The 20,211-nt window shown below is 37.4% G+C and overlaps 1 protein-coding gene across 4 annotated transcripts in view; it reads left to right on the top strand.

Annotated features, from left to right (window-relative positions):
- The first annotated feature begins 3,773 nt into the window (after positions 1-3,773).
- The window catches only part of LOC150095599 (trafficking protein particle complex subunit 13), a 200,329-nt gene continuing 183,891 nt past the window's right edge, over positions 3,774-20,211 (top strand). For all 4 annotated transcript variants that reach the window (XR_016550085.1, XR_016550084.1, XR_016550086.1 and 1 more), the window contains exons 1-2: positions 3,774-3,826; positions 19,243-19,411. Coding sequence is in view for 1 of the 4 variants with exons in the window: in XM_090410598.1 (XP_090266724.1) it covers positions 3,790-3,826; positions 19,243-19,411 (206 nt within the window). In the remaining 3 variants the exon portion in view is untranslated. The remainder of the gene's footprint in view (positions 3,827-19,242; positions 19,412-20,211) is intronic.

Raw genomic sequence — 20,211 nt, 5'->3', positions numbered from 1 at the left:
AACAAAGGATCTTTGGGAGTTCAATGAAAGGATGTAAGCTTATTGTGGGTGCCCATCTGGCTGGAGCTACAATTTTGAAATCTGCAGAGCTGACTGGTTTCTCAAAAGGGCGAGATATTCCAGTGTTTAATCACGAGGAAAACTAACCAACATTGCTTGTCTAAGAGGCATAATTGCGGTCCTAAGACAGTCTAAGGAACGAGACCACCGTCGTCTCAGAAGGCTTTTACAGACAAACAGAAATTCCTGTTTGCAGCCATTACCTGAAGCATTTAATGAAGGCTGTTTCTGACCTATATCTCACCGAACTATGCGCAGGGAATTGAAAAGGATCGGTATTAGTAATCGCATGCATATAGTAATCGATATTACTGATCATATGCATTGAAAGAAACCAATGATTTGTTCGAAGAACCGGAATGATCTTCTACAGTGGTGTCAGGAACACTGACGACATGGGAAGACTGGTAAAATGTTATGTTGTCCAACGAGTCATGGTACACTTTGTTTTGTATCGACTGTAGGCAGAGAATTTCAAGGGAGCTGCATGGAGCAGTGAATCTAATCTTGTGTTTCTGATCAAGTCCATCTTCAAAATCCACGCTTTTTAAAGCAGGTGATAGTTGTTTTGTGGACGGCATTGCTACTGTCAATCGCACAAAAATTGTTCAGCAGTGGTTAAGCAGACATGACAGCAATTTCCTTCATCCTACCTGGCCACTACAAAGCCCGGATCTGAACTCCATTGAGAATGTATGGAACATGTTAGAAAAACAGAAGCAAAGTCCTCTTCCATCAAATCTGAGCCAGTTAAAGGACTATTTGGTGAAGACCTGCTATGTTGTAGAGATACGAGGGCTGTTCAATAAGTAATAAGACTAATTTTACTGTCGCGAAACCACTCATCACGATATTAATTTCTGTGGAATAAAGAAATGTTGCTGTCTGTATTAACAAAAGAGGTTGATAGATGGCATATACGGACTGATGTGCCAGAGTGTCACGTGACTAAACGCAAGCTTGTTTCAGCGCGCCTACAAGGCGAGACCAGTCGTTGAAATGGAAGCGTCCTTGGAACAGCGTTATGCGATTAAATTTTGTGTGCGTTTGCAAAAATCGGCATCGGACACTTTTAACATGATACGTGAAGCTTTCCACGATGAAGTAATGTCGAGGGAAAGTGTTTTTCGCTGGCATAAAACTTTTAAGAAAGGAAGGCAAGATGCGGAAGATCTTGAACGTGAGGGAAGACCTTCAACGTCCATCACAGAGACAATGATCAACACAGCAGCGATTATCATCAAGGAGGATCGCAGAATTACAGTACGCCAGCTGCATGTTGTCCTGAATATTTCTGTGGGAAGTGTTCACTTAATCATGGCTGAACATTTGGGACTGAAACGTGTTTGCGCCCAATGGATTCTCAAACTCTTGACCGGAGAAAATGCAGCATCGAGTGGATGTGTGCACAGAATGGAAAGAAAGACTGGAACAAGAAGGCGACAACTTCTTAAAACGCATCATTACAGCAGATGAAGCTTGGTTGTATCACTATGACCCTACAATGAAACAACAAAGCAGTGAATGGAAGCATCCGTCTTCGCCTACCCCCAAGAAAGCAAAAATTGTAAAATCGGCTGGTAAAGTTATGACCATAATATTTTTTGACTACGAAGGCATTGTTTACCAATACACTGTAGAACCCGGGAATACTGTAAACGGTTCATGCTATGCGGATGTTCTATGGACAATGGTACCGCACGTCAAAAGGAAGCGTCCATTGCTGAAGAATGGCTTCTTATTGCACCACGATAATGCAAGGCCACATATTGCCGGTTGTGTAGTGGACGTTTTGCAGAAGACAACATAGATATCCTACCACACCCTCCATACAGTCCTGATCTCGCACCGTGCGATTTCTGGATGTTTCCTCAGCTCAAGAAACCACTAAGAGACCGCCATTTCGAAAGCAACAAAGCACGTGTAAAAGCTGCGGATACGGTTTTGAAATAACTCTCAAAAAACGGACTTTCACATGTGTTTAAGAAGTGGACGCAACGTTGGGACAAATGCATCGCGTCTCACGGTAGTTACTTCGAAAAAGACCATGTAAATGATGACGATTAAAGGTAATCTGCTTTCTGTATAATTATAGTCTTATAGCTTATTGAACAGCCTCCGTAGATTTAATCAAGCGCCTTGTGGAATCTATGTCAAACCACATCTTCTTCTACTACGCGTTATTCCTGCTTCCGATGCAGGGTCCGCGTGTTACTTTTAGATGCGACTTCTTGTTAGTACTACTCCCAACCGACCCGTCGCCTGGTCTGCCCCTGGGGGGGGATATATTTTTGACTGTAGAGGCGTATGTTCATGGGGCCGGTTTGCCTGTTTGCGGGATGAAAAACGCCAGATAAACTGGCGGAAAAAACCCTACTGACCGCGCCCAAGACCGGCTAACTTGGCTATGCCTGAGGAAGATCCTCAAATTCCTCACATCTACAACAGGAATCGAACCTGGGACACTCCTTCCCCAGGCATATGGTTGCGAAGCGCAAAGCCACTAGGCTAACCGCGCGGTCTATGTCAAACCACATATGTCTGTAATTCGGGCTAAATGAGGTCCAAGACAGTATTAAATAAAAGTATATAATTCACTCTGGTTTGTGTAAATGATTAGGAATGAAAGAAAGGGAAAAAAAAATTAACCTTTGGTGTTTGACAATTTTTATAATTTAATGTAATCCTTACTGCTTTCTTATTGGAAGCTTGGTATTATGGAAAATACCGCAATTAAGCTATAGAAAATTGTTTTGATTGTGTAATCCTAACTCGCCTATTTTATTATTTTTTTTTATTGTTTTCCAACGTTTCGTAGGTGGGATATTTAAAAAAAAATCAGTTAGTAGCATTACAAAACTTCACAGTGAAGGCTATTCAGAGTCAATTAATGGACATCAGTAGAAAGGATTCCTGAGAGTGAAGCTGTTTATTATAATTTTTATGCTTTTTAGCAAACAATGGTTTGCATGTGCTGTTGGAATTCATTCCGTATTTCTCCAAGGCAGCACTGTGAGATTCAAAAGACTTCTCAAATATGTCAACCATTGCTTTCTGACAGATGAAAAACTGTGACTAAGTCCCAACACTTGAGTCCAAGGCACTGAAATAAGGGACAGCAGTAATGAATCTAGCTATATGGTAAGGCAAGTGGAAGTGATTGAAAATGTTTTAAAGCATGTTTATCAATGTAATATTTTTCTTTTTATAGTTTCGATTTAGTTTACAGCTAGAGGAACTTTTGTGATTCTTTCTTCATCAGGTTCTTAAGTAAGTTAATTTATGGCATGGCAAGTAGGGTTTTCCTCCTTGTGATTCGAGTTTTAACTCTGCATCTAAAAAAAAAGAAAAAAAAAGGAAAAAAAAAAACGACTGTAGAATTCACCCGGAGGTTGTCCAAGTTGCTTAAGCTCTTCCCCCGCCCTTAAGTCATCCCCCACCTTTTTTTTTTTTTTTTAAACTCCGATGAATTTTTGAAGTGATTGACAAATGAGTCCATTCCCTCCATGGAGGTCAGATCTTTATAATAATAATTATATATACGTCTCTTTCATACTGAAAACCCTACTGTAACGAAAACTCTGTTAGTGAAAAAGCAGAAATGGATCATTAAGACTGTTAGATTTTTATTAAGTTCAGGCTCTCATTCATTATAACTTTTTGTTTTGTTTTGTTTTTGTTGTTTCTTTATGTTGCCGATGGAAGGCGCGCCCTTCAGAATATTTGAAAATGGAAGATAAGGAGCAACATTTGTTAGCCTTGAAAGGTTGGTAATCGGGTAATGCTTCCTAGGGGAGGGGGTAATGAAAAGAAGTTTAGAAAATATTTGGGATAGCTGACATTGTATGGAAGACATATCCTAAGCAGCATCTTCCAGTTTGTGTTTTACATGTACTTCCTGCTGTTAATTGTTACCCCATTCAGTTAAAGCATAGGGAGGTATCAGAGTTTTTGCTTTTGCAAACATTCTGAAGACCACGCGCATTTAGCAACGAATAATACACTTAGTGGGTGAAATGGAGTTAGTTAATTGCGGAGACGCCTCCCCTTATGAGTTCTGCCCCCCTTCATGAAAGCTGTAAAGTTACAATAATAAAGGGTCTTAACTTATGCCTGTTAATTGGGGCTCAGCTGAGCTATTTTTGATGGATTGAATTTTCTATGATTTCACGTAGAATTTATTCGTTATTGAACTTAGGACTGACAACTATGAGAGGCAAATTCATCCTTTAAAAAATGCATACGAATTTCCATGCCTTACGATTAGATCTTTGATTTTAGTACAAACGATCCACAGATGAAAATATTCATTAGTTGTAGTTCTTAATATATGGAAGTAGATTAACCATAGGTTATATTTATTGGTTGATCATAAACTTTGGACAAAATTCTCATTTGTCCAAAGTGAAACTCATTTCTCTGAAGTGAAAAGTCAAATACAGAAATAAATGACTAGATCGGATACATTTAAAAGCAAATTAACATGTTGCTCTACTCTTCTTTAAGCATATTTAAAAGTTTTTAAATATGCTTAAAATGTGTGTATATACATGTATGCTTTTATTTTTTCTTCCTATGAACTGAATACACTAGAAGTTGTAAAATGTATAAAACACTGCCATTTGTTTGCAAATGGTTTAAACAAGAAGTATAGAACTTTTTGATATGTTTCTTGAACATAGGTAGAAGGGACGAAGTGTGAAGAGCAAAAATATTAATGGCAAACAACTTAAAAATACAAATACCTGTTAGCAGCAAGCGAAATCACTTGGTTACTTAGTAAATTATACCTGACAGGAAATTATATTTTTATTTCAATCTTGTACTCAAGCATAAGCAAACAAACTTTGCATGTAAAATATATTCATAACTTGCACTGATTTCACCTCAGTATCTTTCTGGATCCAGTGCCTACTAATGACACCCCCAAGAAAGGTTGAAACCTGTCTGAGAAGCAATCCTTCCCATAATGCATAGCAATATACATCAAAAATGAAGTGTGCTTTGCATTATGGGATATTGAGGCAGTTGATGTGAAGTAGTAGTCTTTATATACAAGTAGCCTGGTTGTGAAGATACTTCATGCAGAAACTTTGCTTATTCCTAAGTAAAAGATTAAAATAAGAATATAATTTGTCTTAGCATATAAGACAAAATAAGCATATAATTTTTGGATGTCTTGTTACTGTCTTTTCTAAGAGTGGAGAAAGCTTTACGAGAAGTTTACACTATCCTCAGTTGAACTGACGCTGTCCCACAGCAATCAGAAGATGGGCATGTATCTCAGTTGCAAATTTTCTTGAATGTGAAATATGAAATTGTCTTCCATTAAATATCTTTGCTTATAATGTGAACTTATGTGCCAGTTTATTATAATATATATACATTTAGGATATGGAAACAAGAAGATATTAGAACATTCATGATAGAGTGGAACTTGTATTAATGGATCTTTCTTATAATATATACATATGCAGACAAATACACATCTTAAGAAACTATTGCTGACATAAGTGGTGATAAGTGTACTTTACACACTTTAACTATATAATAGTTAATATTGAGTATTTTATGCTTTTTCTAGAACTGATATATAAATGAAATTAGCTTATTTATAATAAATTTGATAAAACAAAAGAAGCCTTTTAATGGCTAGCCATATGAAGACTTCTGTGAGGAAAGGATATATGTGGAAGTACAAGGCTGTGATTACAACAAGCTTAAGCAAGAGCTTGGAGCTGGAGCATGGAATGAGGAGTTGAGTGGTAGGAAATAAATGGTGCTTGGGAACTGACAAAGAAATAATAAGAGCATCAATGTGTGAATGTATTCTGATGGCCAAAAGGCTGAATAAGGGTAGGTGTAAAATGGATGACAGAGGGGGATTAAACATGAAATCTGGAAGGAGGCAGCACAAGATGAATAATGGTAAAAGTCAGTTGCATGAATAGTATAAAGAGCAGGCCAGGAGAGTGTTGGACAACAAAAGTGCACTACGAGGAGAAATTAGCAAATCAGGCCAAGAAAATATTTTTTAAGTTTTTTTTTGACATTTGCCAAGTAGAAGGAAGAATGTTTATAGTAAGTTGCAGTTAATGGATGAAAATGGAGGTTGGTTACTGTGGCAGAGGACATAGGTGAGGTGTTTCATCCTCAGTGTAAATATGTCCACTCTGAACTGTGATGCAGCTCTATAGTGTCATACCATGCTTAGCTCCACGTGATTCAGGAGTTCCTGAGGCAAACTTGCCTATTCCTCCTTCAGAACAAAGATATGGCCTTGTTCGTTTTCTGGGGGAGAATTTCGAGCAGCAGTGGCATCTCCCTATTGTATCCCAAATGTGTTACGTGGAGTTGAAATTCGGGTGCTTGCTGGCTACACAATTAGATTAATATTCTCGGTCTCCAGAAGTATCTCCACTGCTTGTACGATGTGGTGTGACATTGTCATCCATAAAAATGAATTTCTTCACCTACATCACAAAACAATCGAACATGATATTGAAAAACTTCATTGTAATATTGTTCTTTAGTCATAGTCCCTTTTTCCAGCAGTCCCTTTTTGTAACCCCATGCCATGACCCCAGCTCTACCCCCTCTATCCCTTTCAAGAACATTCTCGTGATGGTAAGCAGTACCGCTTTCACTTTAGATCAAGTATCGTCTAGAATTGGATGAAGACTAAAATAACTCTCATCTGTAAAGATTATATTGACCTATTGGTGTCTTGTTGAATTTTCATGGCTACAACACCAATGAAAAAATGCTCTATGATGAGCTGTGGATAGACACAGAATACAGGCCTCCGGGCGTAAAGTCATACTTGTTGCAGACATCTTGCCACATTTTATTGAGCTATCTGCATACCTGTGCTTGAATGGTGCCGACTTGCAAGCTGACCTGCCGTGGTGCATTGATTACATTTTGCTGTTATGACCAAAAATTTATCTTCATGCACGATGGTAGAGTAAAGGCAACCTCTTAGCAAACATCTGGAACATATTCCATTGTTTTGAAACGCTGTCCAGAGCCTGGATACACTATGTGAGATTCCAAACTCTGGCAACATCAGTAATTCTGCATCCTTCAAGCTTTCCAGTGAGTCTTCCCTGCATGAAATCGTCTAGTGATGTCTTTGAGACATTATAAGACATCCAAGTTTGTATCTTTATTCCTTCATGAAAAAAAAAAAAACTTTCTTCAAACTTAATTCACTAAGTGCAGTCCTTTTATCCTGTATACTGCTACCACATGACCCCCTTTGCTTGCAATTTGAAATTCTGAATGTGTACCTGCCTTCTACATGAAATTGTCGGTTATAGAAATTACCACAAGCTGATTCATGTGAATTTGTGGTTGCCATCATCAATTTCCTGATACATACCCTCAAGGGGTGTTCAGATTACTATGACAGAACTACATTGATTAAGTTTACATTATTATTAATTTCCTGTCAACAATTTTCCTCCAAATCAATCTATTACTTGTGAGCACTCCAATATTGACATATCTAACATTTCATGCTTCTAAGGCACTTCTGCCTGAATCAATAGCATATATGCACACCAGCTAAGAAAGAGGCTGCAGATTTGAAACCTGTCAGGGGCATTGATGTTTGTGATTGTTCTACTAACCATTTACTATATGTAATGCTACAACCTGTGTCCTGGTGCAGTATGACCGTTGATGTCTTTGTGCCATAAAAACCAAAAATAACTCTCTGACTGAATCAATTCACCTTGGTCTTCCTCTGGATCTTTTTTTTATTTTATTTCATCATTTATTTTTTTAGGCCTAATGCTACTTTCTTTCGTAATGTGATCCATATAGATCAGTGTTTCTCAACCTTTCTAATCCCAAGGGCCAGTAAAATGCCTAAAACAGTTCTGCAGACCACTAGGTTACATAGGCTTACCTGGGGGTGAGGGGTCTGCCTCGGGCGACACTTTTTTAGCGTTTAAGAAATCTTGCCATACTGTCTATGGCAATAAAACTATATTGTTGTTCACTTCACCCCTCTTTTATTATTCGTCATTTTGCCGCTACAAATTTAGCCGCAGAATGATGAATAATAAAAGAAGGGTGAAGTGATCAACAATATAGTTTTATTGCTTCTGCCTTTGAACATTCTGATGCTATTTGTTGGTTTTTTTTTTTAGGTCTCCATTTGATTTCAATAATTTTTACTTATTCAATTTTAATTTGTTTTGTTTGGATAATTAAAAAAATATATTTATTTAATTAATTTAAGTCTGCCTGTGGACCACCTGTCCCATCGCCGCGGACCTCCTGTGGTCTGCGGACACACAGGTTGAGAAACACTGATATAGATGATATGAGTGGATATAATGTGCATCCCTGTCTTACTGAGAAAAGTGGATGCTCCCTAATTTTATATCAAACCATTTTCTGTATTTCCTTCAATTATAACTGCTGACTGACAACTTAAATATAGACTGTATTGCTCTCAAAATTTTTTCCACTTGGTTATACTATAAATTAAAGATGACAAGAAATTATATTCTTGGTTTAATCCTTTATCCAAGTGTTAGCAAACAAAGTTTGTGTGTGAAGTAACTTCATGACTGGGCAGCTTGTATATATAGGCTAATGACCTTACATCATTTGACTTAGCATTCCATAATGCAAGCCACATCTCCTTACGAATATGTATAATGCTATGCATTATGGGAAGGGTCACTACTCAGTGGGAGCCAGACCAAGAAGTGATACCAAGGTTGAAGTAATGCAGAAGTCATATTTCCATATACAAATAGCCTGAAGGTGTCACCTTATTACTAAAATGCTCTGGATTAGAGATAGATGGTGAAAGTTTTTCCACTTGGTTATACTATAAATTAAAGATGCCAAGATATTATATTCTTGGTTTAATCAAGTGATGTAAAGTAATTAGCCTCTCTGTATGAATTGCTCAGTCATGAAGTTACCTCATGCATAAACTTTGTTTGCTTACACTTCTTGAAGTTACTTCATGCCAACCTGGTTGACCAGCTGGTTTGGCTGGAGAGCATATCAGCTCTCCAGCCAAAAGGCTGTGGGTCTGAATCCCGCAGTGAGTATGGATGCTTGTGATTGGCTATAGTTGTGGTACATAGCATTGTGTAGATGATGATTGCAATTGGAGAATTGGGTGGAGGCAGAGTTGTAGAGTAGGTGCCCTCCCTGGATGAGTCTTTGGACTACCTGGACGTGTCAACGTGACCCCCTTTCTCACAGAAATGCAAGATTAGTGCCACTAATGGAACCAGACTCACAATTATGTGGGCAGTGTGGTGCTGTATGGAAGTTGTAACAGTATTTAGGCAAGACCAGGTATAAAATCTCCTTTGTAATCCTATTCCTCTTTTTTTTTTGCCTGTGAAGCAAATTTTGTGACCACAAACATTCTATCTGTCCTTACAGGGATCATTCCACAGACCTTTCACCATCTTGATCACCTATCCCTGAACGTTTCCATTACTTCTTCATATCCTGCTTATAAAGAAGCGGTAACTTCTTTATCCCTACTTATCAGTGTGTTTTTCAAAATCTTCCGTTATTCTTTTAGTTCACTTTGCAGTATATATATTCTATGAATTTCAATTCCATATTCACCGTCATCTCCAAACCCATGAGTTTCTTTCACTGTAGCCCATCAGTGTAACTAAAACTTGTAATCTTCTTGAACTAACAACTATTCTTTTATCCTTTATCCTTTTATCTACAATTATCGTTTGCTCACATCACCTTTTTTTATCAAGTTTATAGCATTTGATTCCTTATTTGTGCTATTCTTTTCTCCATTGCTATGTTTTCTTTAGTAGCCTTGAAAAACATTTGCCATCTTCATCCTGAGTAGGTGAGTCCTGTCTAGGATATGAAGAATCTTTATAAAGATTTTCGATTAAAGGTGAAGTAGTGTGATATGGAGGTAGCAGTTTTTTTTTTCCCCCAGAATGTTCAGTTTTTTATCCTGCAAAACAAAACTGCCAGAATAATATGCACACATCACCTAATGTGATGGCCTCATAGCCTTAGTTGGTTTGGCATGATTCAAAAATCTGTCTCACATTCCTGGTGTTTATCAGCTTTATTATTTTAAAATGGTGTGGTGTGAGTCACTTGGAGAGACTGTTGCTGGAAGGTAGAGAAGTGAGTACAGAGAATGAATCAGATCAAGTGGGAAGTGATGTGGAAGAGCAGGAGAGTAGGTGATTAAAGAGGTGGTTATGAATGAGGAAGTAAGTGGCATGAGTATGGAAAATGAGAGAATGGGTGTGCAAGATGAACAGGGAAATGGGGAGGCTCAGGGTGGACAGGAGTACACAGCATGAGAAAGGTGGATGCTCCAAGAGGATGTGAGAGCATGTGTAGACAGGAAAGGAATGGAGTGACCTGGGATCAAGAGGAAAAAACAATTGGAATTGAAGAGGGTTCTAAAATGAATAAGCAGAAAGGGAAATTGCCCCAGTTGAGCATGGAGAGATCATATCGAATGAGTGGTATCAATGGAACTGTAGATCCAGGAATTTGGAATAAGTGAGACATGGTTAGATGAGAATGACATCCTGACAGGAATAGAGATGGACGAAGGTCTCTAATCGTGAGGATAGAAGGGGTAAAAAGAGAGGGGGAGTGCTATTCATAGAGAAAGAGTTATGTTCATACAAAGTAGAGATGCAAGAGGGAAATAGTGCCAGTGGTTTTGAGGCAGTATGGTGTGAGATAGAGGTGAATGGAATGAAATACTTGGTTGGATGTTGTTATAGACCAGGAAATGTGGATGATAGTGACTATGAAATGTATAATCAAATTAGCCAAGCAAATAAGAAAAGAGGGATCATTATGGCTATTTTAATTATGGCAATATAGACCTGAATGATGAGATAGCAACTGGAAGTAAAGAAAATGAGTTTCTTGAGTTTTTGAGGGATAACTACCTCAGACAGTATGTAACAGAAGGCACACAAGGATTGAGGGTCTTGGATTTGGTCATCTCATCAGAGGATGTAATTATAAATGAAGTGTCAAATCACCTACCAGTTGGTGAGAATGACCATGAGGTGATTACCTGGGTGGTTGCCAGCAGTATGAGGACCTCTGTAAGAAAAGGGTATTTGTGGAACTACAAGGGGGATGGCTATGAAGTGTTCAGGAGACAGCTTGCAGGTGTAGCATGGAATAGGGAGTTAGCTGGAAAAGAGATCAATGCAGCTCTGGGGGTTTTCAAAAACTATCTAGTAGATGCAACGTCTAAATGTATTCCAAGGGTGAGAAGGTTAAATAAGGTAGGTGTCAAATGGATGAATAAAGAGATTAAGCATGCGATATAAAGAAAAAAGAGCATTATGGAGGCAGCATAAGAGAAGTGGAAATAACCAATTTCATGAGAACTACAAAGACTTGGCAAGGCGAGTGACTTGGTTGGTGAGGGTAGTTAAAGAGAGGTATGAATAGCAGTTAGCTAATGAAGCCAAAAAGAATCCTAAGGAGTTTTTTGATATGTAGCCAGAGCAAAAGAGAGAATGATTATGGAAGGATGACATTGATTGGAAAAAATGGTATGAAGACAGCTGTTGCAGAAGGTGGTGGAGATACTTAATGAACAGTTCATAAAGGTCTTTCAATCTTGTGAATGTGACTTCATGGAGAGATTGAGAGCAATTGATGATGGAAGAGGTATATATCACCACGCATTCTGAAAGAATGTGCCAGGGAGTTGATGCCGGCCTTGACATATTTTTTTAATACGAGTCTTGCACTGGGTCAAGTTCCTAAGGAGGGCAAGATTGTGCCACTTCATAAAGGAAGTGATAGAACTCAAGCATCAAACTATATGCCTATCTGTGTGTCAGGTGTTATAGTTAAGTTGTTGGAGAAGCTTGTGAGAACTAGGATCCAGAATTGACAACAATGGTATTATCTTTCATGGACAGCATGGATTTACTAAAGGGAAGTCATGTTTTAGTAATCTACTTACTTATTACAATAAGGTGACTGCTATTTTTTGACTATTATAGCCTGTTTTGGTTTAGGAGTGTCCCTTATTTTAAATAAATTTGCTTTTTTACTCAAGAAATTTTTAGGGCATTATAAGTGTATTTTGAAGGAAAATATAGCAGAATAATTGAGGAAGAATATAATAAATTTAGTTTAATCCTTTATCCAAGTGTGAGCAAACAAAGTTTGCGCCTGAAAGTATCTTCAGGACTGGGGTAAGGTGGTGCAACACCAGGGCGACTCCTTGCAAAGGTGGAGCAAGCTACTATCATTCCTATCTCAGTATCTCCCATAATGCAAAACACATCTCCTTGCGGATATGTCTAATGTTATGCATTAAGGGAGGGGCCACTACCCAGACTAGTTTCGACCTTTATTGAGGTCTCTTCAGTGGGAGCCACGCCCAAGTGGAGATACCAGCCGGAAGCGTTAGCAAAGTCATCTCTACCTATAGGAGTTGCAAATGGTGTGCAAGCTTTTAGTAAATTACTCTGCCTTTCTCTAAATCCAGAGCAATTTATTAAAAAGGTTGCACACCATTTGCAACTCCTATAGGTAGAGATGACTTTGCTAACGCTTCCGGCTGGTATCTCCACTTGGGCGTGGCTCCCACTGAAGAGACCTCAATAAAGGTCGAAACTAGTCTGGGTAGTGGCCCCTCCCTTAATGCATAACATTAGACATATCTGCAAGGAGATGTGTTTTGCATTATGGGAGATACTGAGATAGGAATGATAGTAGCTTGCTCCACCTTTGCAAGGAGTCGCCCTGGTGTTGCACCACCTTACCCCAGTCCTGAAGATATTTTCAGGCACAAACTTTGTTTGCTCACACTTGGATAAAGGATTAAACTAAATTTATTATATTCTAACCAAGTGAAAAATAAACTTTCAATTGAGGAAGAAAATTTTGTACATACCTTGTTTAGATGCTAGGATGACTTTAGGCCATTAAAAAAAAAGGGGGACGTGGGGGGAGTGTTTGATGCAAGGCAGGAAGAATAATTTTGAAAACCTGGGTTATTCTAAAATAATATATATATTATTATACTTAAGGGTGCTTCTTTGGGGAAGGGTTTTATGGGAAAACTGGAGCAGGGGAGAGCGTTAAAGGGATGCGAGCCGTTTTGGTCTCGCACCCTGTTAACGCTCTTTCCCACTCCAGTTTTCCCATAAAGCCCTTCCCCTACCCCAAAGAAGTGCCCTGAAGTATAATAATATATATATTATTTTAGAAAAACCCAGGTTTTCAAAATTATTCTTCTTGCCTTGCGTCAAACACTCCCCCCACACCTCCCCCCCCTTTTAATAGCCTAACAGCAGAAGTAGAGAATGAAGTCATCCTAGCATCTAAACAAGATGTGTACAAAATTTTCTTCCTCAATTATTCTGCTATATTTTCCTTCAAAATACACTTATAATGCCCTAAAAATTTCTTGAGTAAAAAAGCCAATTTATTTAAAATAAGGGGCACTCCTAAACAAAAACAGGCTACAGTAGCCATAAAAATAATAATTTATAAGAGGAGTAACATTGGAATTTTCCCAGAAATAATACCTATAAGGTGTCTGCTTCCATGGACAGAAGAGAAGGATACACAGTAATATACTTAGATTTCGCAAAGGCTTTTGGTAGATTACCACATGATAAATTGATAGTCAAACTAGAGTGGATGGGGTTGGATATTTGATTGGAGACTGGCTATCTGATAGGTATCAGCAAGTTGTGTATGGGGGTGTGATATCCAGGAAAAGGAAAGTCACTAGTGGAGTGCCCCAGGGGTCTGTTTTAGGGCCATTACTATTTAACTTGTATATTAATGATATTGGCGAAGATTTAGATGGAGATATTCAGTTGTTTGCAGATGATGCAAAGTTGGGACGAACCATAAAGAGTATTGAAGATGTGACCTTACAAGAAGACTTGAATAAATTGAGTGATTGGGCACGGGAATGGGGATGTGAGTGCAATGTTGCAAAATGTAAGGTTCTAAAATTTGTAAAGCAAAAATGGGATGCAGAATTTATGCTTGGTGAGGATATATTGTCGGAAGTGGAGGAAATAAGAGATCTGCGGGTGATAGTTGATAAGGATCTGAAATTTAGGGGGACACATAGCCAAAATTGTGAAGACAACACAAAGACTTCTGGGAATGATGCAGCGAACACTGACTTGTAGAAGTAGTGAGATTCTTGTTCCGTTGTATAAGGCTTTCATTAGGCCACACATGGACTATTCTGTCCAGATTTGGTCACCTGGTTTTCAGAAGGATGAAGAGATGTTGGAAATGATCCAGAGGTAACTGACTAAGGTAGTTTCTGACCTCTGGGATGTCGAGTATGAGGAAAGATTGAGAAGATGCAGCTTGCAGAGTCTGGTGGACAGGAGAAAGAGGGGAGATATGATAGAGACCTACAAATTATTAAGGGGTTGTTATAGGATCAATGCTGGAGAGGTTCTACAGAAAATAGTGGGAGAACCACCGGTCATCCCTGGAAACTGCATAAAGAGGGTGTGAGTAGGGAAGTGAGAAGCAGGTTTTTTTCATGTAGAGTTGTGAATAATTGGAATGCCTTGCCTTAGCGTGTGGTGTCTGCAGAGAATTTGAGTGTGTTTAAAGCACGGTATGATGAGTTGTGTATATGATAAAAGGACCTTCTAGATGAGTCTTTGACTGCATGGGGGGCTTGGGTAATAATAATAATAATAATAAATATCCCTGTGACTTTCATTTAACTACTTTCACACATAGCTTTTCTACATTTTTCTCTGTTTTTTTCTGATTTCTTCTTTTCATGGACTGTTTCTTTAACTTCTTCTGTCTACCATCGGAGTCAACTCAAGACAACTTTACAACATTGCCCTGGTTGGGTCAGGCAATATTTCAGAAACCACTATGACTTTTAACATAACAGATGTCAACAAGAATCAAACTTTAGAGACAGTCTGTATGCAACCTGTATGAGACCAGCTAACCTTCATTTGAAAAGTCCTTATAAAGATTACTTTTGTCATGATAAGAATTAAACTTGCTTCTTTTCTAGTTAAAGGATACACATCCTGGTTTTCTTCCAAATATACTAGAGAGGCACTAAGTTAGAAATAAATCAAAATATGAATGTAGAAAGTGGATCTGTTATGACTTACACGGCATACAAAGTAGTAGGATGAGCAAGTTATAACAGATATCCTGTAGCATATCTTCTATAAGATATCTGTATTCTCACTTTTAATTATTATTGTTATTATTATCATCATCAGACCTCCATGGAGTCGGGGGACTCATCGTGGTAGGTCCCTCTATCATACACACAGCTCATTATGCCATATTTTAAATACATTTTCTGCAGATACCACACCTCAGGCAATACATTCCAGTCATTCATCACTTTTAATGGCAAAACACCTGCTTCTCACTTCTTTGTTCACACTGTCCATATACAGCTTCTGGTGATGACCTCGTGTTCTCCCTCCCATCTCTTATCATGCTGTGAAAAATCTCTTCAGCATTAATCTGATAAGAAGACCCTTACCAACTTATAATCCACTAGACTGTAAATTTTATCTTTTCAACTTTACTTTATACTCAACATTCCAGAGACTAGAAAAATCAATTTCCTCTGGAAATTGATTAAGGTGATTTCTTTTCCATTTTGAAAACCAGGTGACCAAATCTGTGCACAGTAGTCCATGTGTGGGTTAATCAAGGTCTTATACAATCAGTGGCTTAGCTGGATGGCAGTTTATTCTAAAATACAGTCTCAAGAACTCAGTTCCAAATATTGTAATACTACTGCAAATTTTCCTCATAATTGCTGTAGGTGTTGCTAGTTGTGGGAGGAGTTTTTTCTAAATTAAAATTGATTAAGAATAACCTACATTACTATGAAATAGACTTTGCCAGTGTCATCGATGATTTTACTAACAGAAAAGCAAGAAAAATAATTTTAGAGTGTTGGAATTAAAGTTTTACTTCAAAAATAAACATAGTGTTTTAATTTATTTCACTATACGTCGTTTTGACTTTTTGTAGTATTTTTTTGTGTGTGTATTGAGAGAGGTAGCAAAAGCTCTAGCTATGCCACTGTATATATTGGAACAAGAATCTTCTTTCTTTCACAAGTCAGTATCCTCTGCATCATTGTTAGAATTCATTGTGTTGTCCTGGCAATTTTACTGTGTCTTTTAAATTTAGATCCTTATCCAACGTTACACCCAGGTTGCCCATTTCCTCCACCTCCTTTGGTATATCACCACCAAGTATATACTCTACATCCTATCTTTGTTTTCCAAATTTTAAAACCTTATACTTTACATGTTGAACTATTAACCTCACTCCTGTGTCCATTCACTCAGTCTATTCAAGTCTTGTAAAGAAACATCTACTCTCCTTCTCATAGTTCTTACCAACTTTGAATTATCAGCAAACAACTGAATATTCCTTGAAACCTTCCACAATATCATTAACATGTAGATTAAACAGCAATGGTCTTAAAACAGACCCTTGAAGTACACCGCCTCCAGTGACTTTCCTCTTTTCTGATATAGCTCCCCCCACCACTTGTGGATACCTATCAGACTGCAAATCTCCAATCCAGTGCACTAATCTAATATCCAGCCCCATCCATTCTAGTTTGACTATCAACCTGTCACGTGGCAATCTGTTAAAAGTCTTTGTAAAATCTAAGTATACTACTGTGTATCTATCTCCCTTGTCCATGGCACATATCACCTTATTGTAATGCATAAGCAGATTACTAAAACATGACCTTCCTTCCTTTAGCAAATGCATGCCATCCATTAAAGAGAATACCACTGCTATCAACCCAATTCTGGATTCTAGTTCCTACTAACTTCTCTAACTCTTTTTTACAACACCTGGTGCAGATTGGCCTATAATTTGAAGTATTAGTTCTTCCACCTCCCTTATGAAGTGGTACCATCTTGCCTTTCCACAGTCTTATTAACATGAAGTTTACTGAATTCCTCATGTATCTTCTTCACTCACAGTCAGTCAGTCTTTCCTCCTCTGCTTCCACTGCTTACAAACTGCATAATGTCACATTCACTAGTTCATAAATACCTTTATGAACTGCTCATTTAATATCTCAACTGTATCCTCCACAGCAGTTATCCATGTACCTTTATTTTTTCAGCCATTTTCATCCTTTCATAATCATTCTCTTTTCTGCTGGTTTGCATATCAAAAGAACCCCTTAGTTTTTTTTTTTATTATTATTTTATTTATTTATTTTTTAAATAGCTTTATTGGCTAACCACTGCTCATACTGCATCTTTGCTACCCTTTCCAATCAAGTCACCCTCCTTGCCTGAAATATTTAAAAATATTTTTTTTAAAAATTAAAATGCCTTTTCACTGTCATTTAAGAAATCACTGAAATAACTGATTTTCATAAGATTATGAAATTGTGGGTCAATAACAATACCCTCTGATTTTTGCAGCACTGATTTTAGGAATTTGTTCTTATACTTATTTCTATTATGCGACACCACCAAGGAGTCCAAGGACCCTATCCCATGATGAGTCCTTGGACTCCTTCATGACCGTGCTACTTGTATATTTGTGTGAATCTAATTCTGATTTTCCATTTCAGTCATTTCTGACCATAGCTGACTTTGTAGGCATTGCCCACAAAGTATTTGTGGTGAGGTTTTTACAGGGTAGTTCACCATTGCTTTCCCCAACCCCTCCAGTTTTTATCCGGGCTCAGGACCGGCATATGATTGGGACGTATTCATGACTATAATCCACGTGTGTTCACGGGGCTGGTTTGCCTGTTCTGAGAGACGAAAAACCTGAGTTTCCAGGTGAAAAAACCCTCTACCTCCGTATGAGACCAGCTAACTCACCTTTAGTTGAAAGAGACCAAATAAAGGTTCTTCATGTCACTGATGGGAATCGAACCCAGGTCTTTCTGACCAAAGGGCTTAATCTATACTGACTGAGCTACAGGCTCTTGTTTGTGGAAGACTGTGAAATTCTTGTCCCAGTTATCTAAGAGATGTAAAGAAAAGATACTTCTTGGCAAAAATTTGTTTTGTCATCATTAGTTTTAGTTTATTAGTCCACTTTTAGTGGCAAACTTAGGCAAATCAGAATTGTGTATAGTACATATGCCCAAAACAGCTATAGATTAAATTGTCATTAAATAATATCACTACATAAGAATGCTATTATGAAATATATTTATGATTATCTCTGATCATTTCCATACTTATTTAATATGCTTTCATTTTTAATTTTTGATAATATGTGGTAGAGGCATTCATGTCACTGACTATTCTGAGCAAACAAAATTTGCACACAAAGCATCTTTGCAACTAAGATACTTGCATATGGAGGCAGATGACTTTATATCAAATTGTTTGCTGCTGTACATGTGCATTGTGAGAAATATACAATTTTTTTTTATTTTTATTTTTATTTTACATAGCTCATTTTACATTACAATTTAAACTGTCCATGATAGGTTGAAACCGGCTGGGGTTTCCTTATGACTTTTGACTTTGGATGAAAAAGAAAATTCATCCTCATTCCTAGAGTTTTTTTTGTATTCAACTTACATTTTCGTGCATATGCATATATTTATAGCATATTGATATGTAGTTAGACCATACTAGTAACTTTTACTCTTTAGTTAATTTGTATTTTGATTATTCTTAATACCAAGCATGTCTGCATGGTTAGCCTAGTGGCTTTGTGCTTTGCAACCATATTCCTGGGGAAGGAGTGTCCTAGGTTCGATTCCCCCTCAGCAGCATGAGGAGCTTAAGGATCTTCCTCAGCCATAGCCAAGTTAGCCGGTCTTGGGCATAGATAGCAGGGTTTTTTCCACCAGTTTATCTGGGGTTTTTCATTCTGCAAGCAGACAAACCGACCTCATGAACACACAGGCTACAGTCATAGGATATAGTACAGCAAGAAAGGCAATAGGAAACCACCTTGCTCATAGTCATTTCCTTAGATGGTGGCATATATATAGCTAAACAGCTGAAAGGCTATAACCTCAACAACAATACCAAACATATAATACTGGACATAATTTTAAAATTATGAAGATGAAATGTAATGAAAAATTATAAATTATTGTTTTGTATATTTCTTGCAGTTTGTACATTGAAAATAACAAAAAGTTAATTATTTTCTCTTTCCTTTATTTAGTTATGCGACTTAGCAGACCATCACTATATACAACTCTTCCAGTGAAATGCGATCCTTGGGATCTTCCAGGAGATATACTGAATAATGAATTAAAGAATGATATTGGATCTCCTTTAGGTTTAGAACAATTCATGATGGGAAATTTGTTAATGCTTCCTCAGAGTTTTGGGTAATAATACTTTGTATGACTTGCCACACACACACATGTATGCATACACATATATAAATACTGCTTGCACAGAACATTAGAAATCCTACTTCTTTATCATATAGTACCCTAATATGCACAATTGGCCACAATTAACAGTAAATTGTTGTCCTTCCATCATGATTCCCATCTCTTCTATTTTATTTATTTTTTCTTGTATGGTTCCCACTCTTGAAAATTTCATGCTATGGGTGGGCAAAGTATTATCCCTCATTTTTATATATACATATATATATATATATATTGTATTTTTTTGTTGATTTTTCTTTTTACATATTGTTCCATACATGTTAATTTTAAATTATCTGAAACTGCTTTTAGGTTTTTTTGATAAGCACTATACTAGTTCATTAAAAATTAATTATTTACTAATATATCACATACATCTTGCCTTCTCTTTTAGCAGGTGTAACTAATGGTATAGCAGAGGAGTTTGTTTTCAGACCATTATTGTTTAACTAACATCTTAATGATATTGTGAGGCTTAATGGCAGATGCAGTTGTTTACAGATGGCACTATAAGTTGAGTAGAGCTGTGAGGAGGTGAAGATAATGTAGCCATCCAGAAAAATTTTACATTGATGAGGTTGTCTTTGTAGGCAGATGGATAAGTTTTACAGTTTTATTACTAAAACTGTAATTTATATTATTATTATTTTAATTTGGAAGATTTTGAAGGCAATGATGGGATGCTGTGTATTTGATTAGCAGGAGAGAGTGTGGAAGAGATACCAGACATGGCAAGAGCATGGGATGATGAT

This window comes from Typopeltis vanoorti, chromosome 20 (genome assembly GCF_054136105.1).
Source record: "Typopeltis vanoorti isolate ZY-2024b chromosome 20, IOZ_Tvanoo_1.0, whole genome shotgun sequence".
NCBI lineage: Eukaryota > Metazoa > Arthropoda > Arachnida > Uropygi > Thelyphonidae > Typopeltis > Typopeltis vanoorti.
The sequence above is the reverse complement of the archived record's forward strand: the minus strand, read 5'-3'. Positions and strand labels throughout refer to the sequence as shown.